This window comes from Syngnathus leptorhynchus, chromosome 9 (genome assembly GCF_054491065.1).
Source record: "Syngnathus leptorhynchus isolate UIUO chromosome 9, UIUO_Slep, whole genome shotgun sequence".
In the NCBI taxonomy this organism is placed as follows: Eukaryota; Metazoa; Chordata; class Actinopteri; order Syngnathiformes; family Syngnathidae; genus Syngnathus; species Syngnathus leptorhynchus.
The window spans coordinates 11,996,908-12,024,133 of record NC_141203.1 but is presented as its reverse complement, the minus strand read 5'-3'; the positions used below and the strand labels follow the sequence as shown (position 1 = coordinate 12,024,133).

Genomic DNA, 27,226 nt, shown 5'->3' with positions numbered 1-27,226 from the left:
TAATGTGCTTTCTGTTTATTGGTTTAAGCTATTAAATTAGATACAACAGCTGCTCAGTTGCTTCAAACATTTTAAGCAGCCTACATACAGATGTTGACTTTAAGGGGCTTCTTTCTTCTGCGTCAGAGACAGGTCAGGTGGTGCCCCACCACATTTCCTTTTCTGTTTATTTATGTTTTCAATCAATTAAACCTCAGAGCAAAATATGAAAGTGAATAAATGCACCATTTTCAAAATGTACTTTTGTCTGCCCTTTATTTATGCTATAAAAACAGTCAAGTAGGCGTGGTTACTAAATGACACCTTATCATTGGCCAATAGGTGCTCTTGATGTTCAAGGGCGCGGGTGGGCGTGGCTATAGAAATACCGTAATTTTTCATTGGATTTTGGGTCACATCGAAGTTTGGTCACGAACTGCCTCGCAAAAAGTTGTGACTTGACTCCAAAGTGTCTACCGCACCTCATAAAGCCAACACTTTGATGCTACAATGTTTGTGTGACGTAGGGTACGTATTCACGTTTTTGTCTTTGAAAGACTAAGTCAAACGTTAGAGAGCACTTCAAACGGTAAGGAAGAGTATGTCGTCTAAAAGCCAAATTGAAACCTACCCCCCCCTTTTTTTTTGTTTTTTGTTTTCAGGGACTCAAAGTACCACAATGCAATAGAAAGAAAAAAAAAGTCATCTCCTTGGCTACGGCTTGAGTGGAGCTACGCCCCGGAGGAAAAGAAGACCTAGAAGGTTCGGCCCGTTTGAAAGGAATCATTGTGGTGCGGCATGAACGTTGTGTGAAGCTTCAGGGGTGACCGTGTAAGTTTGGACCCCCCCCCTCCTCTTTCTTTCCTCCTCCTCCTTGACTATCTTCTCAGGAGAGGAGGGACTAGTTAATGAGCACACACACACACACGCGCGCCCCCTCACACACACATCACCTCCTCGTCGGGACTACTCCGCGGCGTGGAAAGTAAGTGCAAAGCGTGAATCATGCCCCTCGTCATCCTCGCCGAGTGGAAGAGCGATCGAAATTGGGCGAGATTCGGATAACAGCGAGAGAACTTTCCAGGTTTGTCTTAACGACTACCACCAGCAGAACCTCCGCCGCCAACCGCCTCCTTCTGCTGCCGGGAAAATGCGTCCTCACCAGGGGCTCGCCGCGCTCCGTTGCCCTCCGCCTCACTCCTCACATGTGTTCGATATGTTGAAGAAGTGAGCCCGACAAGGAATAGAACTTTTTTTATTTTTATTTTTTTTAAAAACACGTGTGGATACTTTTTTTTAGGTTGAACTAAAGTGGTCGTTCCAAGTCAACATGGGGAACGCAGGGAGCATGGACCAGCACACGGATCTCAGAGGCCACAACATGCCCCTAAAACTACCCATGCCGGATCCTGGGGAACTGGAGGAAAGATTTGCTATCGTTTTGGTGAGTAGAAAAAAGTTTTTAAACTTAGCTTTGTTGTTTTTCCAGTCCTGAGATGGGACAGCTGTGTGAGTTTGGGTTGGACCCTTGGTAGTCCTTTTGTTGTTCCCCAGAGTTCCCAGAACCTGGTGGGAGCCCAACCTACTAAAGATTTCTGTCATGTTGCTCCTGATTATTGGCTTTCTCGAACATTTTCAGCCTCAAATATCAAAAATGTGATAATTGTACAACAAAGTCAAGATGAAATTTACTCGGTAGCGGGTGGAAAAGCGTGTTATGGAACTCAACCCTAAAAAGTGGAAAAACTTATTTAGAGCACCGATAACCATTTGACAGAGGCATTGAATTGCACACTTGTTTTCACAAAATATGAGAAAATACTTGAAAAAGTTAATTACAACTGAATTATTTCTCACTTTGAGCGTTACAAAATCTCCTAATTTCATTTCAAAGCACCACTTAAAAGGCAATTTATGAAAGGAAATAGCAATTCCGAAAGGCTTTCTTTTCCAATTTTATGAGGTCAGTGGTTGGACCATCTGTCACCTTGTAATAAACATGCTGAGTATTGATCTTTTCTCTACGGCAGTCTTGTGTTGTCGACACACACTGTAGACTGGCATCAGCATTGTGCAATGACAATACAAAACACATTGCTAAAAAAGCTTGCCTCGCCCTTCCAAAGAACTCTTGCTTTGTAGTTTTCAAGACAGAAAAGATAAAACCCATTTGGCTGACGTAATCTTTCTCCGTTTCCGTTTACAGAGAAATTCGTTTAGCATTTGGGCAGATTGTTGCTCCCCGCTGGAAGTTGCCATGTGGATGTAGCGCAAATTCCAGTAGTTGACATTGTGTCGTGCTTCGAACAGTATTGTGACCATTTCTTACATTAGGCACCAAGAGATGAACAAATGAATCTTTTGGGGGGGGGGGCTGCGGTGGGCCATGTGACTTTTTAAATGATGTACACTGTTGTTGACTTAGTAAGAGAGATGGCCATTGTGTGATTCCAAGACTACTTTGTAGATAATATTTCCATCTTCACATCATAGTCTGGGAGATTATTTGTTAGCCGATAAAGGCCCCAGAAGACTGAAAAGCAGCTGGGCTGAAATTTGAGCAGCGGTTCAGAAATATGGGTCAAACGTGATTGTCGCCCTCTCATCGCGCGCTCATAAACATTAGCGCCTCAGCGCCAAAAGGAATTTGGCCGGAGACGGCGGCGACTTCTTACGGCTCGTGCCATCGTAAAACAAAGCGAGACCAGGTCAAAAATGTTGCCGCTCCATTCATGCGCGTTTTCAGGTTGGGGGGGTCGACGAGGCGGTAAGGAGATCAGGTCGGATCCCCCGAGTGGGTTGTTTGGGCGGGACAGACGCTTCCCCAGCTAAACGTTTAGCGTCAAACCAAAGAATCCACGTGGCCTCGTTGTTTGAATACTTTTTTGAGAAGAGCGTATATCAGTCTCACAAAAAAAAGCGACGGCCAAAAACAACAAGCGCTGCAACACGCGCTCGCTCGGGCCTCCGTTTCACAAGCCCCGCTCTTGATGGCACGGAAGCCCTCCAGCATTAGCGGAATTTAGCGCCCTAATCGCAGGCTTTAAGCCTTACTTACTGTCATTGAAGTTCCAATCATGCGTCGCTAGCCTTGATTGCCTTTGTGATGACAATGGCCGCTTATCACCACCGACTGAAATCTAAACGGCTGATGATTAACCACGCTCGGCATCCCCGACTCATTCATCACGGCGCCAATGACAAAACTTTGTACTCCAGACCTGTCACGACACAGCCAGATGAAATCATTCCATGTAATTACGGAGCATTATCTTTTATTTTTGCGTCACTCACATCCGCACGTTATCTTTAGTAAACTACTATCAGTCATGAGTCAGTATTAAGTCATACGTGTGCTAACCGTGTCTATTTTGCAACCAATTTTTTTTTCATTGGTTGTACCTTCTAAAAAGAGGCGTGTTTACCCGCATGATAAGTTAGCTAAACGGCTAATCCGTGTTTGAGAGAAGGGAAGGATTTAGGTGGCAGAGCGTGTACGTGTGAGGCTCACGTTCGAGAACTGGCCTTTGCGATTCTTTGGAAAACGAGTCGGCGTCGCCGCTCGGATTAAAGACGAGCGTCTGACTCGGATGATGCGTTGTCGTGAACAAAGCTTCAAAGTGGCGGTGCCGTTTCTCGATCATATTGAAATACAAGTGTTGCCGAGTTGTTTTGTGTCAACCTGCCATATGGAGACTTGCTGTACGCTGGTTGCATTTCACAGTTAGTCTGGCCAGATTACATCTAAGCTCATTTGCCGGCTCCTCCAGTTGATGTTATCGGTGTCATCAGATGAATCACTCGAGGGCTTCCTCGCTCAGCTGACAGTGACAACCGGGCGCACGTATTTTCAATACACTTGCTAATGTGAAACAATGGAGGGGAAAAAGCACTCATAGCCATTTTCTGTCTGCCTTTGGTTTCGGCGGGTGACTCATAGTCAAGACCAAAAGTATTTGGACAATTACAGAGACTGTCGACAAACATTCCGCTTTAATTGAAGAGAATTCACCAAAATGTCCCTTTGGCCCCTATTGAAGAACGTTTGCTTTGCTTTCAACAAGTCAAGAGTTGCTCTGTAAAGTTTTTCACCAGTATGTTGTCGTTGGAATAGATTCCTCGCATCTCCCAAATGATTGGTTAAAGGTAGCGGTTCGGTACCCGGGAAGTGACTCATCTAGCCCTGCTTGTGTTGACTCTTCTTCATTAAAAAGCAGTACAAAGGGCATTGTCCAACGGGCATAGGGCGAACAGCGGCCTAAACCCGTGCAGCAATGCCAGCGAACAGTGCCGTTCTTTATTTTGCTGGGAATCCAGCACAGAGCCTGGCACAGGACCCAGAACCAGAGGCCACCCCATCCACTTGTGGACGATGGCTGGCGGACGTGCGTTTGACCCGCAGGAAGCCGGCCAGCAATTAGCCATGAAATGAAATGCTTGGACATCACGCAGTCGATGCGGAGATTTTTCTCGAGGTGATAATGTGCCACTCACATCCCCCAGAGCGCACCCCGAAGGCATCTCGTCTCGGCTCGGAGGCAGATTATGTAAGAACGGGTCTCTCTCTCTCTCTGGCTGTGTGCTGGGCCTCTCTGTATTGTTCTTCTCAGGTCACTTTGAGGCTGTTTGCTTCTCGTTCTGCTGCCTGGGTGGCAGACTATCCAGCAAAGTTGATACTGAGATGAATACGTGAGTGATGAAGAATAATTTCCACCCGGCTGGAACTCTCTCGACCCCGAAAATGGGCGATGGAAGAGTCTTTATCACAATGCTGAATGAAATAACAACATTTCGACAACTCAAGCTAGTGTTTTTTTTTTTTGTTTTTTGTGAGGGGTCCAGAAAATGTTGACGCTTCCATGCGCTCGACTCGGAACACATTCCGATGTCACGCTGACCAATCGGGGTGGTGTGTTTTGGTACCGCTGCCAATTTTATCTCATGACATTGGTGTTGTTGTTTTTCTCCGAAAACCTTGAGCTAGCTACTCTGTCCATCCCTGTGTAAAAAAACTCTATGACTGGAGAACAGCCGGATGTGTTCACTTAATTAGCTTCCATCGTGAGAACAAATGCGGGTTTACTCCGCCTCCACCGTTTGCCGTCTTCTTGATGACGTGTTGACAATTTGCGAGGATTTTGTGACCTTGTTTGATTGACCCACTTTCAAAACCAACTTTTTTTTTTTTTCACTGGCAGCCTTTTGAAGTTGCTTCAGGCACAAAAGAAGCTAGCTTGCCAGAATGAACATGTGCAGTACAGAATGGGAGGTCCGGTTGCATTTCAATGTACTTTTTTTTTTGCCAGTGTTTGATACAGACACCATCTTAGTTCCAGACAATACAACAGTCTGCTTTTTCGGGCTTGACTGGACCCCAGGAGCCCCCACCCCCCCTCCCTCCCTCCCTACAGGAGACCTGTAAACCAATCCGCCACTCATGGAATAAAGAGTACAGATTAAGTGATGACAAACTCCCAATTGTACAAAACTTACAATACGGTGAACAGCCCATGGTCACAATTATTATTTTTTTTCCATAAATGAAAATAGCCCAAAACACGTGACATGTTTTGTTTTACGAGCTGTGAAATAAATACCACCAATAGCTTCCCACATAAGTAGGCCATTATTCTCACAATCACAAGATCCATAAGTCTTTTTAGAAAAATATACGTTGACATTTTCTCGTGCTAATTTCTAACCTCCGATATTGTCTCGTTTTGGTGCGAATAACAGAAAGTCGACCTTGTTCCCCGTCTGTCTCGCTGATAATGTTTTTATCACTTTGCTGTGAGACAAAGCAAAGATTTGTGTGGTTCTGTGTGCGCGCCTTTCTATATGACCTCGCCTAAGGACAGATGGGCAGATGTCTTTAAGCGGGTTGTATTTGCGTCTCCCGTCCTCTCGTCGTCTTACGGTTGACATTTTGATCTCGGTCGGCACACTTTGGCAATCAAACATCTGGCCTGACCGGACAGACCTCCTCTGTGGTCAGCTGGTCATGTAACACTTGTTTTATTTGGACAGCTCTCCGACCGAGGCTGCTCCAAAGCAATTTCCATCCTCTTCGACGCCGTTTTGGAAAGCAACCCACCCTTTCTGTATCCATGGGAGGGAACGTTTGTCGACTCGCGTCCTACTCCGTATTGTTGTTGAGATTTGCCCGACTGCGTAGCGAAACCATCTGTTGTCCATATTCCATATTTGGATTATTTAAATGGCAAAGAGGAAGTTTTGAGTCTGTATCAGTCTTCTTCAGGCGCCACTAGCGATGATTTAATGAACCCAAAGTAAATAGTAAAATCCAATTCTAAAATGTCGGTCCGAATGGAACATCGTCGGAATGCGCTGGTGTGTTTGCTCGTAAAACATTCCGGGCAACAGCTTCACAAATATAAAGAGAAGCGTCCCGAGGTAGGCGGCGGCTGGGATGGGAGGCGGGGGTAGCGTAGGTGGTCCCCCGGGGGTTCTCGGGGATTACAAATATATAATCTGAGAACAGACGGGGGACACCTGTGGCCTCGAAGGATTACGGCGGCGTGGCGTGATGATAAACGGAGGGCCGCGTGCTGGGGCTAGCTCGCAATGCTCCCTTTAATTGCTCCCAGACGTTTTTACGCACGCTTGTCACATGCTCGTGTCGTATATATCCAAGCTTGTTCTTCAAAATGAGCAAGCAAGCATGCATCCAATGCTGAAAACGAAGCTCAATCATCATTTATGTGAGTGGTTCACAGTTGAGTCATTTGAGAAGATTTCTTTCGACACATGGTTTGTTGTCTTGTTGCGGCACGTCACCGTGGAAGATGATGAAACAATTGTGATGAACCGGCGGAGAATAGTCATGGCATTTTTTTTTTCTGCTCACCCCATCACAGCATTTCAAGTCATGCAGATGTTGTAAACTGCAAATTTCTCACTAGGTCACAGGATTTTCGCCTTGATTTTATTTTTTTTTCTCCCTCCCCCGCTTGGAGTAATGTGAGCCAGAAGGAAAGAATGAGTTAGGCAGAAGGTCCAAAGTTTGGGGATCATTTTGCACTTAAGTGCTATTTTTGGACTGCAAGGTAGAACTGGCTTAGATAACTGCACTTCTCTGGTAAAGTAAAAAAAAAAAAAAAAAGTTAGCTAATGCTAATTTGATGTAGCACAGTCACTGTTAGAACCATTGACACTAAGCTAATGCTAATTTGATGTAGCACAGTCACTGTTTGTTAGAAACACTTGCACTTTTATTTGTACTTTGAACCGCAATGAACGCCGAGTCGCTCCCAAAAAAAAAATCGTATGAGAGTGAAGGATGTCTGTCATCTTTCCTTTTCGCTCCTTCCTTCAGCCAGCTGTGTTGGGAAGGTTGTGGCCCCGCAGAGCTCCTGGCAGATGGTGGGATTTCAACCGGCTGCCTATTTTTGGCCATTTTACGACTTGGGCTTTTTTTAACGAGAGGATTCACGGATGCTAATTGCTTGTGTTTGTATCTGGAGTCTTAAAAGCCCAAGGGCAAGATAAAGTATCTGCTTGTTGTTGATGACAGTCGAGCCTTCTTCTGCGATGAAGCTGTCGGCACGTGACAACTACTGCGACCTGCTCGTGATAGACGGAAAGGAGCCGCGGATCAAATTAGGGTCCAACAACCTCGGCGGGATTTTTTAGCACTTTGATTTGAGAACTCTTCTGAATATTACAAGAAGAGCCGCGGCAAAGTAGTGACAGACAGTGAATAAATGAAGACCCGCAAGGCTTTCAACTTGCTCGGCTGCCATGGAAATTGGCTTGCGATGTGCACTTAACGCTAGTCGGGCGCTCCTACCTGGGCTTGGTCCAAAACACGGAAAAAAAAGTTTGCTGTCAAACATTACAGTAACATGCGTTTACTTTTGTCCTTTGATTTTGACACTGCCGACTCAACATATGCCGCCTGTAAAACGACTCGAGTCGAAATGTCAAAACTTTATTAGCGTCGTCTCCGGTGATAGATTATCTAGCCGTAACCTCGAAGATCACAGACATAATTCTCTCCGGTTGGGCCAAAACAGGAAAAACAAAAAACATTCTAGGGTGAATGGCCGAGAGTTGAAAAGTTCTTTTCTGTACGAAAAGCGACACGTGTGTAATTTGAGCAATCTGCGTTGTATTAGTGTCAAGTCATTCCAAGGAAGTAAATAACCTTTCGTTAAAATGTGATCATTATGCTTGCGCGTCTCCTCAAATTCACAAACATGGAGTACAGATGTGGGCCGGCCGCCAGTGAAGTCTGCCGGAGTTCCCCTGTGTCGTCTTGATTTTTTTAATTTTTTTTTTTATTATTACCGCTTTCAGGGAGTGTCTCATGTTTAGGGTCACTGCTTTGAGTTATGCTAGCTGCGCACAAGCACGGTTATAATTTCAGCCAGCGGCATCTGTCAGATGCATGTGTGTGTGTGTTTTTTTTTTGTTGGTATTATCAGCAACACTTAGTCAATTCACACACTTTTGTTGGGTCTCGCCCCCGGAAGATTACAAGCAGCTGCCGCGGGCGACGAGTTCTTATGGCATGGATTACATCTCGCCATAGGATGTAGCAGAAAAATGGACATCTGTTACTCGATCACTTATGATGCCGTCTTTTTTTGGACCGCCGTGATATTTTTGGTGCTCCATCAGTCAGATACGCACGCAAATGAGTCAAACGTGTGTTTTGGGTTCACCCAATGACTCGCGAAGCTGCTAAACTCAACCGTGACAATCCGTTTGGTTATGATTCACGGGGTCATGTCGTCACTAAGCAAAAAATGTCACCTGTCAAATTCCTCAACCAGGTCAACATTTACCAACAATTCAGAAAAAAAAAAACTTTTATATTGCAAAATGATAAATTACAGATATGCAACAAAGGCTGACAAATGCTGACTTAGCGCATTGCTCAAACTGGATTTATCAGTGACTTTTTTTTCTTCTACTGTTCTCATGATGGTGACACACATTTCACCACCAAACCTCTACAAACTTCTACTTGAAATTTCACGGCAATACGTGACGGGTTTATATATATCCGTGGCAGTGAATGGGTTAATATGTTATGAGGTAGATATCCGGCTGCCCCCCCAACCCGATTCCCAGCATTGAGTCCCGGCGGCAAACTGTAGCCTCGCCGCATCTGCTGAATACTAATCACATTTGCTGGACGTTCCTGCAGGGGGAGACTGAAATGAACTGAAACCTTTCTTTGTACCGACGCTCGCTGTTATTTTCAATCTTCTGCTCACTTGTATGAAGCTATAAGCAGTCACAAGGTTTTTTTTTTTTGACAATTCTGTAATTGTGCGTCACATTACGTGTCATTATTCAATTACACGGCCCGTTTGTGTAGGCCAGACAAGAATACACGACGCTGACGAGTCAAACATGAGAAGAACTCCGAAGTCAGTTGGAAAGCGGTCAAGGCTCGCTCAGCACCTGACTCTGCATTATTCATTCATGAAAATAGACTTGAACGGAGGGTATTCATCATCTATCTTCCCCTTTCCTCCCCTGGAGAGCTCTGATGGAAAATCCATGGAAAGGAAAATGGAGAGTCAACACTGATAGATGAGTCGCGCCGGCCAATCAGGGCGGGGCGGAAAACATTTTCAAGAAGCAAAAGCCAAACCACTTTGATTTTATTGTCAGGTTTTGGACATTAAAGGCGGGGGAGTTTGCACTTTTGAAACCGCATGAAGCCTCACAGAATATTCACTGAGATCCAATCAAATATTCTGCTCGCTCCAAAGATGATGAAGTGATGTGATGACATTTCATCTCTTCTCTCTTTTTCAGAACTCGATGAATCTCCCGCCAGACAAAGCTCGCCTGTTGCGGCAGTATGACAACGAGAAGAAGTGGGAGCTCATCTGCGATCAGGTAACGTTACAGGATTTTGTTGCTCGCACGACCACAATATTAGGTACAGTACACCAACACCCAATCAAATGATTCCATCCGACATCACAATGCGTTTTATGACCGAATAAATGATTCACAGTAAAAAACGTTTATTTCCCGCCCCCCCCTCGGATTTTTTGATAATTCAGCGCTGTCCTGTTTGCGTCCGGCTAGTAAATCATCTTCCACATCTGTTTGCGTGACGAGTCAAGTTTGCGCCGACAAATCAGGCCCTAAGTCTTTCTCGGTCTTGACACACTGGCCTGGCTTGGCATCAAGTGGCTTAAGTGGCTCAGCGGGGAGCTCGCATCAGTTAGCCGGTTAAATAGCCCGGCCTGTTATTTGCGTCAGCGCTGCGTGTGGAAAATAACACAGCGCGCTCTCACTTGTGCTCTCGATGCGCCACTCGGCCCGCCGTGACAAGAGTTTTCTGCCTTTGTGAGCAGAAGAGAAAATGGGATAAGAGATGAGGACCACCAGCCACCCCGAGTGTATAGTTAGCCACTGACCCTGAAGGGAACGGTGCTACAGATCCCACTGGGCGGCTTACAGCTAGTCAAAGATCCTCTTCTTTTTTTTTTTTTTTCTTTGCTCCTGTTACAGTCAGAGTTTAACGAGGTTACATTTTTACGATCCGCAATGCGGTTTTCAACTCTGAATACTTAACCCAATAAGCCAACGTGAAGTGGGACTGTCCCACGAACGTACGGCTAATAGAAAAAGTATTTTTTTTGAGAGAAAAAAATAAAAGAAAAAAGTCTGAATTTTTTCCCATCATTGATGTAACTTGATTATGAATATTATGGTGATTAATTATTTTATACGTCAGTGTGTAAGACTCCATTGTAAATACAACTACCAAATCAATTTATTTTAAAGATAGAAGATAATCCAATTCCGAGTCGATCACTCGATGGGCGTGTTTAATTTAGTTTGTGTGTGATAAAAAAAAATACAGATCTTGTACACTCCTGTGATTTTCAGGAAACAAAGTAAACCACAAGTTGCTAATAATGATGATGATCCCGTTGATCTGAGTTAGCGCTAATCTTGTGCTATTTACATTGTCTAGCTAAATTTGGAGTAATGGCTTAACCTTGTCCAGCTTATCTACCTAGTGCAGTGCCTTGTGAGCATGACCGTGATTCTGGCCCAGTGTTGTTGTGACTCGATAATCTTCAAGGCTAGTTTCGCCATTAGCTGTTAGCCAGTAGTTTTGCTATTAGGTGTTAGCTAGCCTACAACCGCTAGGCGTGACATTCTGGCGCTAAAGAATGGGGGAAAACATGATCCATACTGATCCCAAGCGCCAGCAGACAGTTGCGCCGGCTAGCAGTTAAAAATGCTCAGGAGACTCGTTTCAAGCGCGGCTATATTCTGGTCTGGGCCGGAAAGGAAATATTAGCCTGAGAACCACCGTTACGCAAGTGAAGGCTGCGATTTTTTTTTTTCTCCAAGAAAAACAGCGTCACTCATTAATCAATATGTCAAGTTTTGCATTTGCAGACCGAGATGGTTTAAACATTGTGTCGGCTGAAGAATCACAACTGCTTATTTATTCTACATTGCATAGGAGGGCTTTCTGGTAAAAAGAAAAAAAACGTTTCTCCTCTGACTCTTCTGCTGTCTCTTTTTTTGTTGTTGTTGTTGTCGACAGGAGCGATTCCAAGTGAAAAACCCCCCACACACGTACATCCAAAAGCTGAGGAGTTATCTTGACCCGGCAGTCACGAGGAAGGTGAGACAGCCTTGCCACATAATAAGTTGTTGTCTCCTTCCTCTCTGCTCTATGATGCCCTGTTCCACTGGCACAGCTTTTCCCTTCCCACTCAACTCATCCTATCTCATCCAGGATGTTCCTCCAGCTGAGCACAGATAGCACACAAAAGCTCCCATGGGAACTTTTTCATCCATACAAAACAAATAACGGTGTTTCTCAGGGAACATTGTTGTGAGTTGTGTTAAATCCATACAACAGGGTATAAGAATTGCGTCGAAAAACTCATTTAATGGATTGTACGGAAGTTATCGTTTTCCTAAACGGGCCCAAAAAGTACTTGGTTCTCATGAACATATAGATCCCGAAAGGTTATGATGCTGCAAGGCGTTGAAAAGTAGACACGGGGTCACGGGGGGGGGGGCGTGGTCTCGTTGACCTTTGCTAGTGTATGCGTGACATACAGTACGTGGCGTCTTGACAAACCAGTTTTGGGCTTTCTATCAGCACGTGTCGTTTTGTTGACACAATTGAGCGCCGTGTGTTTTTGTCCCTCGGTGGAAAACCCAAAGGACGCGGCGCTTCATTTGGAGACTAAATTGAGCAATTGGCGAGGAAAAGGGAGACGTTGGAGGAAAGGCGACATGCGAGCGAGGAAAAACAAGGGAAGGAGACAAAAAGAGGCAAGAGAGAAAGAGTTATGGGGCTTCTTTCTACATTCCTGCGCCGTCCCCCTTTTTTCTTGAAACTCAAACAATTGCCACTTTGTGCGGCGGCGGCGGCGAGAGAGCTGGAGGTCATTGCCTGAGCTTTCTGTATAGGCAGGCAGGCTCCGGTGCATTCCTGGCCGCAGCTCCCAGCCAATGGGCGCCCAAGGAGCTTGAGCTCCCATCCAACCAGTCCTCAAGAATGTATCAGCCATTGATATGTTTCCAACATCTCCCAATTCTCTCCCCTTGTACACTTTCGCTGCTCTTCTCCTTCCCTCTGGTCCTCCTCTGGCTAGCAGCTGGTTGTACTTATGTGGAGTGCGCGGCGGTTGCCTGGGGAGGAGGGAGAGCGGGGGGGGGGGCTGCATCTGGGAGCCTGCACAGTACCCCAAAATATGCTTTCCGCACAAAAGGGCTCCTCCCTAATAAAAAAAAAAAAAAAAAAACGGTTTCTCATCTGCTCATGTGCTAAACACACCGCCCAAAGCCTGAAGACTCAGAGTGGGAGCAGCTACGAGAAAAATCGTCCCCCCCCCACCCCCACAAAAATTGAATTGGTTTGTATTTGTTGAATAGTCACCAGACAGCAAATTTGATTCCAATTCCTGAACTTAGTTTGTATAACAGGCTGTTCATTTGCAAAGTTGGAAATGCTAAGTTGACGTTTGCGGTTTGTTTCAAATGACAAAAAATATATATATTTCATAATTGTAATGTAACTTCTTGCTCGAAGCGTCTCAAATTAGAAAACGTAATTATAATGTGAACTATTTCAAGACATTACAGTAGCACTTTTTTCTTCTTTCCATGGCGCTCCTGATTAGCAATGTCCTCCTCTGCCCTCCTCTGCCTCATTATTTCTTCTTCTAGTTGCGTAAGAGTCGAAGGGCCCTGCTTTTCATTCATCATTTCTTTTTTCGCCAGCTTTTCACGACAGCGTTTGTCCGCCCAGCTCGCTTTTGAACCAATTCGGTTCGTAAATGTCATCAAGATGCCAAACGGCACTTAACAAGATCACATGCGAGATCTTCACAGTTTCCACTGAGTCAGCTCTCTGTTTCGTTTACTGCTCAGCGGTTACTGGCGGCTTAGTGTGTGTGTGTGCGTGTGTGTGGCGAACCCAATCTCTGCGCCTGCCGCTATCCTCCTTCCGAAATCGAACTAGCCACAAACATCCCCCGCGCTATGAATTGATTGACCGACCTGGTTGGCTTTATCAAATATTAACTCGTCCTTCTTGTTCCTTAGAAATTCCGCCGAAGAGTTCAGGAGTCCACCCAAGTCCTGAGGGAACTGGAAATTTCATTGCGGACCAATCATATAGGGTGAGTCAGCGCACCACAGCTGACACCACATTGGAAAAAACAAGTTGTCTCATATTTTTGAAAGAAATGCCTCAGCCGTATCACACCGACTTGCTCGTTACATAACAGCCCGATTGATTTGCTAGCAAGACATGCTAGCTCTCGTGACTGCTTGTAAACATTTTCAAAGCGGCGTCATACTCCAAGATTACACTCCCAGACCTCTGAATAAACCTTTGGGAATCAACGTCTGGCTGTCAATATTTAGTCCAGGAATTGTTTACACAGATTAATTGAATTGTCCAAGACCTTATGCCAGTAAACTAGATTACATCAGTAATCGTCTTAATCTAGACAATGGAGCATTAGCATAATAGGAATGGGGCAGAAGGGCGGGCGGGGGTGGGGTGGGGTGGCGGGGGGCAAGATGTCACCCTCTCAGACAGTGAATAATTACAGCCTGTGTTTAGAGGTGAAATGTACCAAGCGTCGAATGGCCGAGTTGGCCTGGTGCTCACCAACATGTGGTCAATGGGAGGATTGTGACTTGTCCCTGTGGTAATGATTACCATGTGGCACAACATGACTACACCTCCTGGGGGCTTTTTTTTTTTTTTTCTCCAGCAACCCTACCAGGCACCACTTGACTGGTCCCCATCCCCAGTGTCCACACAGTAACAACACGGGGGGCTCATAAGGACATTTTTTTTGGGGGGGGGGGGGGGGGGTTGCAAGGAGCGTGCTTGGGCGCCATTATGTTTATACCCTGCAAATTTCTCTCATTATTAAACAATTGGGCCTGTCAGAGGAACACCCTCAGAAGTCTGGACTAAATAAAGGTTCTCTGTCTTTCAATATGGCGGCAAAGTGTTTTATACTTGACTGCGTCCTATTAAAGGTCATTTAAAGGAAAAACGATTTGACGCTTTTTAAAAAATGTTTTGCTGCTGCTTGTTTGCAGGTGGGTAAGAGAGTTCCTCAATGAAGAAAACAAAGGGCTGGACGTGCTGGTGGAATATCTTTCTTTTGCTCAGTACGCCGTCACGTAAGTCACTCGTCCAATGTGCAAAAAAAAAAAAAAAGTGACAAGAAGACAATGCTGCCATTCTACAGAGTCGCTGATGCGTCCGCCCCCAACACACACACACACACACAGCACACGCTCGCCGCACGCTTGCTCCAAAAGTCACTCGAGACCTTTAGCTTCTTTTCCAAAGATTGATGGCGAGATTATTAGTCAGTCACAAGGTCCCTTGTTCTAAGAAGCCTGCACTTAAGTGATTAATTCAAGCAGCCCACTCCACCATATGTTATTATACGACGTCCACATTTTGTTTACTCCGAGCTGGCACCGCAGTAGAATGAAAAGCCCAAATAGCGCCAGTCGTAACTCACTCTGCCAGTTCTTTATGCCAACAAAGTCGGGAATGCTGCTGATGAAATGCTGATGTGTTCAAAAAATATATATATTTGGTGTCATTGTTAAGCTGACACGCTTAAGCAATGAGCTGACTTAAGCAGTTTCATCAATATTCAGCTGCCTTAATGTCACATTTGTGACCACGCTGCGACAGGTTCGACGGCGACTCTGTGGAAAACGGCTCGGAGGCCCTGCTGGACAAGTCCAAACCTTGGAGCCGCTCCATCGAAGATCTGCACGGAGGCAGCGTGCTGTCATCGCCCCTCAGCGGGAACGGCATCACCCGGGCGGGGCGCCACTCAACGTTACGGTACCTTCTGTTTTTTTTTGCTGATTCTTTGCCTTGTGGGCCCTTAAGATACGTTTTAACTGGCTTTCACTCATTACTAACATTGATTTTGCTCATAACAGAATTAAAAAAAAAAAAAACATTGGGGTTTGCACCAAACCGTACAATTTAAGTCTGGAAGCTTTAGCGGTAGGTAATAATAAGCTCACGCTAATATATTTTCTAATCCGTCCTGTCATTCCATTGATGTTCGGGCACGCACGTTGACTCGTGTGACCTCTAATCCTTGGCTTTGAAGGGGTTAACTTGAACACCTTGCGCACAAAGACTTCCATTGAGCCAGTCAAACACATGATCACATGAACCGTTTTTAGCCAAATCACACTGCTTGGACATATTTTTTATTCCCTTGCTATTTCTTGAAAATGTGCGACTGGCTCTCTCAATGAGGTTGAATGTCTTCTGTTGTGTCCTCCTTAGTCTTCTCTTGTGTCTGCCCGTCTTCGACAGCAGGCAGGTCAAAACGTCGGCGTAGCCCAAACCTCCCCCGCTGCATCCAAAGACACACAAGCCTCCCGGCTTGGCTCATTGTTCCCGAGCCGCCCCTGCTTGCGTTGTCCGTGTCGGTCGGGGATGTGAATTATTTGTACTGCCGTCCTCTCCTCCTGCGCTCTCAAATAGCTTTTTCTGCCGCTATTGTTCCTGCCTCCCCGTGCCTGTGCGCTTCCCCGAATGCCATCCGGCGCAGTTTCCATGCAAAAAAAAAAAAGGCCCCTGTAGGAGCTGAGCACTAGACGCAAACAACACTCTCGTTCTATACGGAATGTCAAAAATGTCCCAAAGAATGCTACAAGTCAATTGTTTTTGTTTCACACCGCTACCCCAAAGGTCACCCAGCTCACTCAACTGTCCAAAGTGTTCTCAAATAAGACGGTACGTTCTGTCCCGAGCTAGCACGCTAGCACTGTAGTATGTAGAAGTGTAGAAGTTTTTAGTTTGTTCCCCTCATATAGCATCCTTTAGAATTCCCTGATCAAATCATTTCTCTTCCTCGCTATCAAGGATTTTCCCGGTGCTGTCGTTGGAGATTTGAAGCTTGCTGGCCTTTTCCAGAAATGGCGAACAGCTCGAGCCAATTTTTGCAAGAGTCCCAATATTTTTGTCGACATGGTTTATTATGCATGCAGACATGTAGCCCCATTTCAGCTTTTCACAATGATCACATTCCACTTCAATTGCTTGTATAAAGTTTGGGTGGTTTCCGACAAGTCTAAGCGAGTCGATGCTTTTCCTCTTACACAACAATCCTTGATCACGATTCTGATTTTGAGATGAAAATATTGTCACACGTGAGTGGTCACGCCCCCTGCTGACATGAACTGGCGCTTCTTGTCTTTAAGAGCCTGATGATACATTTTCCGGGCTTTTAACGGAACCTTGCGACTTCCCAGTTTGAAAATAAATACCGTTGTCCTCGGCGCGCTGTCTCGCAAAGCCGCTTTGCCGTTTAACTTTTACGGCGAGCGCCGGACTGGGAGAATGAATGGACTTGTTTTGTCTGCATGCAAATGACCCCGGCGCCGTTGTGTTTTTGATATTGCCGTGAAAGACATTAAATTAAAGCGTTAAAAGTGAGCATCAAGTGGGCCCCCCGGCTAGGCTGTAGATTATACGGCTTTTGTGTTAGTCCTGTTAGGTGGGCCATAACTGAGGGGGGTCCGGTTTTCTACTCTGGGTTTTTTTTTTTTTCCCGCCATACAATCAACTTCTCAACAATTTCAGATGCAACACGTTGCCCAGCAGGAGGACGCTGAAGAACTCCAGGCTGGTCTGCAAGAAAGACGACGTCCACGTCTGCATCATGTGCCTGCGTGCTATCATGAACTACCAGGTCAGAAGCCATAAGTTTAAAAAAAAGAAAAAGAAAACAAATTCTGGAGCCGTTGGTAATGTTTTTGTTTTCTTTTCCAGTATGGCTTCAACATGGTCATGTCCCACTTAAATGCTGTGAATGAAATTGCACTAAGTCTCAACAATAAAAACCCAAGGTAAGCCGCTTCTCAATGTCGACCTGCGTGATTCAAACATTTGCCCTCGTTAGAGGATGTGAAACCCGCTCGTATCCACTTTCACATCGTTTCTCATCAAGACACACACGCAGATTCAAAATATTTCCTGTCAACTAACCCTGCCTCAACCCGCCGTGCCGTTTAGCCCCAAAGGCGAGACGAGGCCCCGCAATGTGTAAACAGATATACGACAAAGTGACTTGCTGATTTTGGTTCCCACACTTTTTGTTTTTTTGCTCCATGAAACTTTTAGTGAATACTTTTGTTTGCAAAGATCATTTTGGTTTGTAACTCAGCCAAACATTTAGGGTCATTAGCACAATCAAATTATTTAAATTAGTCTCTTTGACCAAAAAGATTTTTAGTTATCAAATGTTAGAAATGTTCATTTTTTTCAACAGAACCAAAGCTTTGGTGTTGGAGCTCCTGGCGGCCGTTTGTCTCGTAAGGGGAGGCCACGAAATCATCCTGTCCGCGTTTGACAACTTCAAGGAGGTAGGAGCAGACGGTGACTCAGCTCGTAGCAATGCGCGCAGGAAACGCGCTATTTGTCAACATCTCACAGACCCCCGTTTAGCCGCCGTTCACGAGAAGGGACCCCGGCAGTAAAATGGCTTTGGCACACGCTCAAAAAGGCCGACGAGCAGAGAAGCAGATGTGAGCGACAGCCTTGATGAATAAGCTTTCAGGCTTCTGGCACCAAAAAAAAAAAAAGGACGGAGCGAGACGACGTTTGTCGCATGCGTCAGGCGAACACGAGTTCCAGCGCGGTCGATGCAAAATTTAATCCTGAATGAAAAATTGAGCGTCACACCGCGGCTCCCCGGCCGGCCGGCCGGCATAAGTGGCAGAATAAGCCAGGGCTCATCTCATGAGAGACGCAAGGCGAGAATAATGAGGGCTTTCTCGCAGTCTGCTCAAAGGAACACTTTGAATTTTTCAACTTGTTATTGAAAGGGGGCTCCTAAAAGCATAGCGGTGTTACATTGACTCTGATAGCCCGTCTCAGGATTTTTTTATTTTTTTTTTGATGTCTGCTACTTACTGCATGTTCGATTTCTTTTCTTTTTTTTTTTTTCCCCCCATCAAAGTCCACCGCTGACCTCCAGATGAACTGTAGACTTCACTCTTGGCATTTCTTCATCCATCATCATTTTTCAGAAGTCACTTTATATCTGAAGAAAGTTGTGGCATTATTTTCTAAGCATTTCATTTGTGCTTTCTCATTTCCACACCGGCTTTCCTAATTGAAGTCATTCATGGCTTGCGTTCCCTCCGTCACACAAAGATGGATGCGGCGTCCGCTTTTACCACCGTGGCCAGCCGGACGTTAGTAATTGAGACAATGATTTGTTTTTGCAGGTTTGTATGGAGGAGCAGCGCTTTGAGAAGCTAATGGAGTATTTCAAGAACGAAGACAACAACATCGATTTCATGGTATTTTCCCCTCCCCCCCACCCCCCACCCACGCAGGCACACACGGTTTCAATCAAAGTATTGAACGCGATCCCTCGGAGTCCTCAATCAGGAGGTAAACCGCTGGCAGCTCGCAGATCCTTTAGTGATTTTTTTATTTTTTTGCTGTGAGGATGATCGTGTCCTCTACATATATGATTTAGCGAGCCGTCCAATAACAAAGATAAGCTACGATAAATAGACTTGTATCGCACGCGGCTTGTAGGCCTAGTTAGCGGATCAGAATCAAATAATAGCTCGGGCCCCTTTAAGAGCCTTCATTCATGGCAACTGTTTTGGGAAAGTGCTTGAAAGGATCAGTGAGAGAAAAGCAGCAGATGCGCTTGGATGTGTGAATCGAGCCGCCGCGCTTAAGTAAACAAACCGAGCTGATTGGCACCTTTTTGGCACACTTACGCTATTGCTAGCAAATGTGTGTGTACGTTTTATTTTTACCCATTCATATTTCCTTTTTTCTAATCTTGCTTCTTAGGTGGCCTGCATGCAGTTCATCAACATTGTGGTGCACTCGGTGGAGGACATGAACTTCCGGGTTCATCTGCAGTACGACTTCACCAAGCTGTCTTTGGATGAATTTTTAGAGGTGAGTTGAAACAACAACGCGGCTTTTTTTTTTTTTTTTTGGGAGGCGCAACGTTGCCATGGCTGCTCCTCGGAGACCGCGCGGACTCTGCTAATAACGTCTTCTCTGGCGAACCTCGTCCATCTTGTAGAAAGTCAAGCACACAGAGAGCGATAAGCTGCAGGTTCAAATCCAGGCCTACTTGGACAACGTGTTTGACGTGGGCGCTCTCTTGGAGGATGCAGAGACCAAAAACGCCGCCCTGGAGCGTGTGGAGGAACTGGAAGAGAACATGTCGCATGTGAGGGACCTCTTGTGCGGATTGAGTTCACTTTACCCATCTTCGATTTTGTGCCAATATGTTTTTCTCCCTCCAGTTGACAGAGAAGCTGCTGGATGCAGAGAATGAAGCCATGGCCAAGATTGTGGAGCTGGAGAAGCAGCTCATGCAGACAAACAAGGATCTGGAAGGCATGAAGGTCTGAGAATGGACTTAGAAAATTGGCTGGAGTTAATTCTGGATCCAGAATCTTCTACCGTATTCATACAGGAAGCCTACAAAGACAGCAGCGGGAAGCTGCATTCGCTGCGGCAGATCTTGAAGGAGAAAGACGAGGCCATCCAGCGACAGAATCACCTGGAGAAGAAGATCCACGAGCTGGAGAAGCAGGGCACCATCCGGATCCACAAACGAGGAAACGGCGACATCTGCATCGTTCCGGCCGCCGGCGCGGAAGGCAGCGCCGCGGGCGGAAACGGCGTCGGCAGTCCGACCCATGTGGGAGGCCAGGTGGCTCCTCCGCCAGAGAACGGATCAGGTAGACAAACATCCTGAGATAACGAGCTTGATCTCACCTCTGGATATTTAGTCGCGTCTCGTTTTCTCGTTGCAGTTACCAACGGCCCGACGTTGAGCCCTCCTGAGGCGGCGGCTCCTCCTCCTCCGCCGCCACCTCCTCCTCCTCCGCCGCCACCTCCGCCCGCTCCTCCACTTCCACTTTGTACCTCGTCAGGCCCGTCACCGCCCCCGCCACCTCCTGCCCCTCCTCCGCTGCCCGGCTGCGGGACCCCCACTGTTATCATCAACTCGGGTTTGGCCGGTAAGCTTCCTCAAGTGGATGGAGATACCTCAGAAAGAAATGTTTTTTTTATTTTCTGTTTTCTTCTCAACTTCTTCTCAATGTTATCTTTGCATTTTCTTTTTCTGCCAACCAGAAGGACCCATCAAACTTTTCTGTAGGTTTCTTTCTCTGCTTATTTTTTTCAAAGCCCTTGTTTCTCCTTCTCCTCACCCACATGCTTTGAAATTGGTAATTTCTTGGACTTTCCAGAAATTTCTGTTGGCTAAGAGGCCACGTGTATCAACATTTGAGGAAATGTATTTGTCACCACCCCCAATACGATTTCATGTCAAAACTAAGAAAATACCAAGTTTCAAAATGATCTGCATGTTGGTGGAGTTGTGTTTTTGTGTCGATCGCATGCTCCCTCCCACGCACTCACCTGTTGTGAAAAGCAGATGATAGGAAGCTTTCTCCTCATCCATCTGCTCACTCAAATTAAAGGTCAGCATTGACCCAGAGAATGATTTTGATGGATGCAGTGAAGAAACTTTGAAGAGTTGGCCACTGAGCATGTTCACTCCCCGATTCATCGAGCCTGTCCCCAACATGGCCTGCACGCGCGTGTGAGCAGACTCTCACTTGACTCCTTGTGTCCCGTCCAGCGGTTAAGATCAAGAAGCCCATCAAAACCAAGTTCCGCATGCCTGTCTTCAACTGGGTGGCCCTGAAACCCAACCAAATCAACGGGACCGTCTTCAACGAGATCGACGACGAGAGGATACTGGAGGTGAGCGTGAACTCGGGACCCTCCCCTCCCTCCACCCCTTCCTCTTCTAAATGTATCGGTGGGCCTCCCAGGACCTGAACGTGGATGAGTTTGAGGAGATGTTCAAGACCAAAGCCCAAGGCCAGGCGGTGGAGCTGACCATGAGCAAGCAGGTGATCCAGAAGGGACCCAACAAGGTGACGCTGTTGGACTCCAACAGAGCAAAGAACTTGGCCATCACGCTGAGGAAAGTGGGCAAGGCCCCTGAGGAGATATGCAAGGCCATTCAGATGTAAGTCCAATGTTGTTGATTCTTAAGCTCTGGCGGTTGACTCCCCGTCTTGTGGGTCTCAGGTTCGACCTGCGCACTCTGCCCGTGGACTTTGTGGAGTGCCTGATGCGCTTCCAGCCCACGGAGAACGAGGTCAAGTCGTTGCGTCAGTTCGAGAAGGAGCGCAAGCCGCCGGAGAGCCTGACGGACGAGGACCGCTTCATGATGCAGTTCAGCAAGATCGAGCGGCTCATGCAGAAGATGACCATCATGGCTTTCATCGGCAACTTTGTCGAGAGCATCCAGATGCTCACGCCGGTCAGTAGCGGGTTTTTATTTGATTTCATTATTTTTTTCCCCTCTCATTGCCTAAATTCACCTTCTGCTTCCTCACAGCAACTTCATGCAGTCATCGCAGCATCGGTGTCCATCAAGTCATCGCAGAAGCTGAAGAAAATTCTCGAGGCGCGTCGTGAGCTGTGGCTGATATTATCTTTGCCCGGACTGCATTTGACAACCGGTGCCGCTTTCTTCTCCCCCTGCAGATTATTTTAGCGCTGGGAAACTACATGAACAGCAGCAAAAGAGGAGCAGTGTACGGCTTCAAGCTGCAAAGTTTGGACCTGGTCAGTTTCAGCCCGGCCGGCTTCATTCCGACTAGAACGCGGGGCCGCATTCTCTTAGAACTGTTTCCTTTGGCTCGCCAGCTGCTGGACACCAAGTCGACGGACCGCAAGATCACGCTGTTGCACTACATCGCTAACGTGGTGAAGGAGAAATACACGCAGGTCTCCTGCTTCTACAACGAGCTGCACTATGTGGAGAAAGCAGCAGCAGGTGGGTCAGCCAGCCAGCGCTCGTGGGGAATCCCACCGACATCTCCTACGCTCTACAGTGTCGCTGGACAACGTCCTGCTGGATGTGAAGGAGCTTCAGAGAGGCATGGAGCTGACCAAGAGGGAGTACAGCATGCACGGCCACAACACCATGCTCAAGGACTTCATCGTGCACAACGAGAGCAAGCTGAAGAAGCTGCAGGACGACGCCAAGATCGCGCAGGTGAGACGAGAGAGCGCGCGGTAAACTCAAACTGCCGCCGACGCCCTCGTGTTTGTTTCCAGGACGCCTTCGACGAAGCCGTCAAGTTCTACGGCGAGAGTTCCAAAACCACGCCGCCCTCTGTCTTCTTCCCAGTCTTTGTTCGCTTTGTCAAGGCCTACAGGGTGAGCATCTTCCATCAAGCTTACGTACGCGTGGGAATTCTCGTGACTTACTTGTACCTTCACGGGAATCTCCTCAGCAAGCCGAAGAGGACAACGAGCAAAGGAAGAGGCAACAGCAGCTTCTGATGGAGAAACTTTTGGAACAAGAAGCCCTGAGGCAGGAAGAGCAGAAGGTAAGTCCTGCTGATGAGTCGTGGACCTGCTGCTTCTGCTTAAATGCTCTGATGAGTACGTACGTGTTGTCCTCAGTCTCCGTCCCATAAGAACAAAAGGCAACAGCAGGAGCTGATCCAGGAACTGCGGAAGAAGCAAGTCAAAGACAGCCGCCATGTCTACGAAGGCAAAGACGGCGCCATCGAGGACATCATCACGGGTAATCGCAGCCGGCCGCGCCTTGCTCGCTCATGGTTGTCAAACATACGTGCGCTTATGCTCACAACCTGCATGAAGGGCCTCTTTGGTAAAAAGCTTCCAAAGCAGCTATCAGATGTTTCATCGTGAACAGAGCTAAACTAATCCAGTAACACGCTGAAGTGTCGTCCATGTTGTCGCTGCTGAGCTACTTTGCCGTTGCTTCGTAACGCTGCGACTAACTCTGAGCAAATGAGCATCGTTATCGAGGGGAGTTTGTGTACCTAACGTTGTGGCCGCTGACTAGACATGCATCGGTAAAACTTGTCGTAATGTTGATGTGAGGATAAATAATTTAGCAGCAGCATGAACTGTCCGCCCGCCTAATGCTGAACGTTGGCTACAGTTTGGGAAAGATTTCATCCTTTGCTGATGTTGGCTCACGTACAAACAATTGCGTGATATTAAAGCGACGACTACTCGCGTATTGTTTTGCCAGCCTTTTGTGGAATCTTTTTGAAGCCTGATATTACGCCTGTCACCGTAAAAAAAAAAAAAGAGCGCCGGTTGTCTCGTTTGGAAACTCTGCAATGGATGAAATGATTTCAATGCTTTTTGCTAACAATGTCAAGCTGCTGTAGAAATGTGCTTCTCTTCTATTGTGTCTTGTCTTGCCTGTTTGTTTTGTGGACGCAGTGCTGAAGACGGTGCCCTTTACCGCCCGCACCGCCAAGCGCGGCTCTCGGTTCTTCTGCGAGCCCGCCCTCAATGAGGAGTACCATTACTAAGCTTGTAGAACTCTCTGGCACAAAAACGACAAGGTTGCCGGAACGCTCCCCTTCTCCTCCTCCCACAACCTTGCACGCCGACTAACTTTCACATGGTGACGCCCGTGTGTGTGTGTTTTTGGGGTGTGTGGCTACATCTCCCGATCACAAGGTGTTGGTGAAGGTCCACCCCAGCATGACGTCATGAATCCCCTTCTAATTTTCACCATTTCATCATCATTCCCCAACAGAGTTGATTTGAATCAACATCTAAATTGACAGCTAGCTCAATGCTGCCGTCTAGTGGACGCAAATGGAAATGCACCAGTAAAATAATTGACAAGTGAAAACCAAATGAACTTAGTACAACTACCAAAAGTAGATTTGCAACATTTTACAATATTTCTTTAAATTATGAAAATGGTCATTACTGAATTATTAAAAAAAAAAAAAAAATAGTCCACTCTTGCCCATTGCATGTGAAAATGTTATTTTTCTCACATTGTGTGTTCATGAGCTACTTACCTAGAAATGATGCATGCAATTGTTTTCCAATAATGTTTTCTTTGCCTAATGCATGAACTTTTTTTTTTAACAGTGTGTATATTTTGCTGGCAGCCTCTCTGCAAAGACATTGGAAAAAAAAAAAAAAAGGCAGCAAAACAAAAGCCCGCGCAGCCTGTCCACCATCTTTAAATGAGCAGTTGGCATCCTCCTGCTTTATTTTTTTGCACGCTTTAGCTTCCGCCGCCGCGCCAAGGTGCATTCTGGTAACCCCCCGTTTTGTTTTCTCTTTATCCAGCCCTAAAGAGGAGTAACATTACTAAATTTCCCAATGTCTACTCGAGGCTCAGGAAGTCGTCGGGTAGCTCCAAGCTAGTGGTGGATGTGTCCCAAACCTGGCAAGCAATCTCTTTGTTTACCGCCAAGCTTTTAACGCGCACTGCTTGCTTGCCGCCCACCGAAGAAACGCTTGTGCTTTTTTTTACGTACGACTTTGTCCTCAAAGTTCTGTGCAAACTTTCATTGCAACCTGGAAAGCTCGTAGAGATGCCATAAAAGAGGAGGATGCATCTTAAAAAGTCTTTTTTGCTGCCCTGTAGTCTCACGCATAACAAGTAGAGACAAATACTGCCGGCTGCCTAGTGCTGCTTTGACGGACGGACAGACCGACAGACAGAAAGAATTAAGAGGCAGATGGACAGACAGACGGATCTAACAATAGATTGACGTGACGGGCAGACAGATAGGCTGCCAGCAGTGCCGTCTCGCTAACACTGTGATCCAAGCGCCCCCTGCTGGCCGACTGACAGTCTCTTTTGTTTCCCTCGACCGTTCTCTTGGCAGATCTTCGCAATCAGCCTTACAGGCGAGCGGACGCCGTGCGCCGCAGCGTCCGAAGGCGCTTCGACGACCAGAATCTGCGACCGCTCAACAACGGTGAAGTGGTTGTGTGATCGACGGACGGAAGGACGGACAGAGGGATGGAAAAGGGGGGGGACGGCAGCAAGTGTTAAGGTTAACCAGGACCAGGGATGGACATGAAAGCCCAATCCAGCGCATCAGAAAGATTTCAAAAAAGTGCTCCAACGGCTTCATGAGCCGTTTGAGCATTTATTTGCTCGCCAAATGTTGATGATGAATGTTTATGACGATAGCCATTGTGAAGACAACAGAGGGACAGACGCAATGTTGCAAGCGGGTTGGAATGGGATTCGGTTGGAAACGTGAAAAGAAAGTGAACAAATGGCAATCGCTTACAGACTGTCTATATGTATGTGTGTATCTTCATGATCTATATGATGAAGGACCTGGACTGCTCATACAAACAAAAGTGCCTAAACTTTCATTCAGGTGTGTTTTGCATTGAAGCAATTCCAATCGAAGGGCGTGGACAGGGAAGAAGTGCAGCACGAGAGAGCGAGCGAGCTTCAGTTTTGTCGGTTCCGTACCGAAATTCAGTGGCCAAATATTTCTGGTGGCTTAAACACCTGAAGAATGGTGTGGCACTTTCAAGTGCAACATTAAGCAGAGAAAAGGCCCATTTTTCAATGGAATACTGCCCAAAAGACAATATTTTTGCCCATTTTAAGCTACACAAATGAATTTTAAAAATGTGATTTATAGGTGTCTGAAATATTTAAGATGAAATATTTAATAAGAATTTTTTTTCAACATTTTTAAAATGAGCAGAAATTAATAGACATTTTTAAGAAGAATACTGAAATCAATGTAGTTCCACTTTCAACTCCTAGGGGGCAGTCCACTGTCTGAAACTCGTGCCGTTATTTAGGTTGGGTGCCAGTACATCTGAATGTTTTAAGCGTGCAATAGTAGACCTTTGATGGCTGTTTGGACGTGGATGACAAAATGGCTTTAGCGCTCTCTAGTTCCCAATGGCTAACTCGTTTGCCAATCGAGGCCATTTGATTATTAAAAAAAAAAAAAAAGCTTTGGAAAATAATGTCCACAACATTACAATTTAGTTGCATTTTGTACCAAAAAAGTGAAGCATTGCAAAAAAAATAATACAATTTTGAATGTTATTCTGTAAATGTATTATCTCAAATGACTTTCTAATACAATTCAGGTGTTTCCTTGTTGCTTCCCTGCGCTCACTGACTTTGGTTTTGGAATATGATTCAAAAATTTCAGTTTATCTAAAAAAAAAAAAATCTCATGCAATCATGAGCGCTTTACTTTTTTGATACAATGTTCCACTAAATTCTTGTTGCATGATATTCAGTCATATCAAGCTTGATCGTTCCTGCCAAGTATAGAGCCTGATGTCAACTGGATATGATTTTCATTTGGTAAACATGTACGCATCATTCCTAAGACTGCATCTATCAAATGTTCATTCTATAACCACTGAAGTTACTTGTCTGTCATCTCATACCTGGAAAAAAGAGGCAAGAAAGTGTTTCCTAACTGTACAGTTTTTGCTACAAACGGTTTTGTTTTGTACCGAAGTCACACGACTAGATGATTATTAATATTGTATATAATGTTGAAACCTTTGCCTTGTGCTCTACAACTTGAATGTTCTTTTGTAACTTATAGTTTGATTTTGTGTGTATATTTAAAGCCAAATGCAGCCAGGAACGACCGAGTATGCTAATGACTCGATTTCTGAGGGCAACTTTATGGTGGGGATAACCTCCTTACCCCCCCCCCCCCCCCCCAATCCCTCTCAATGAACTGGAAAGACTGCCATGGTTACAATTACCAGAAATGTATTTTAGATATTTTTGCGCTCACTGCAAATTAACTTTTTCTGTGGTTTGTTTTGAAAACTAGGAGATGTTACATTTCCAATAAAAATGATCAAATAAACAATTTACATTGTACTATGGAA

The 27,226-nt window shown here is 45.9% G+C and overlaps 1 protein-coding gene across 2 annotated transcripts; it reads left to right on the top strand.

The window, feature by feature from the left end:
- The first annotated feature begins 377 nt into the window (after window positions 1-377).
- fmnl2a (formin-like 2a) lies at window positions 378-27,218 on the top strand. Of its 2 annotated transcripts, XM_085920078.1 has the most exons (29): window positions 378-507; window positions 642-810; window positions 1,280-1,423; window positions 9,775-9,858; window positions 11,537-11,617; window positions 13,555-13,631; window positions 14,572-14,655; window positions 15,185-15,340; window positions 17,102-17,210; window positions 17,291-17,367; window positions 17,790-17,883; window positions 18,751-18,825; window positions 19,337-19,447; window positions 19,578-19,727; window positions 19,804-19,905; window positions 19,977-20,244; window positions 20,320-20,526; window positions 21,153-21,277; window positions 21,349-21,548; window positions 21,611-21,845; window positions 21,924-21,992; window positions 22,073-22,153; window positions 22,235-22,364; window positions 22,423-22,586; window positions 22,649-22,750; window positions 22,828-22,923; window positions 23,000-23,123; window positions 23,798-23,922; window positions 25,216-27,218. In XM_085920078.1, exons 3-28 carry the CDS (start codon window positions 1,310-1,312, stop codon window positions 23,887-23,889), a joined length of 3,207 nt encoding a protein of 1,068 aa, XP_085776204.1. In that variant the 5' UTR covers window positions 378-507; window positions 642-810; window positions 1,280-1,309; the 3' UTR covers window positions 23,890-23,922; window positions 25,216-27,218. The 2 variants fall into 2 exon arrangements, with proteins under 2 accessions (XP_085776204.1, XP_085776203.1); XM_085920077.1 differs by lacking the exon at window positions 23,798-23,922.
- Window positions 27,219-27,226: the final 8 nt, after the last annotated feature.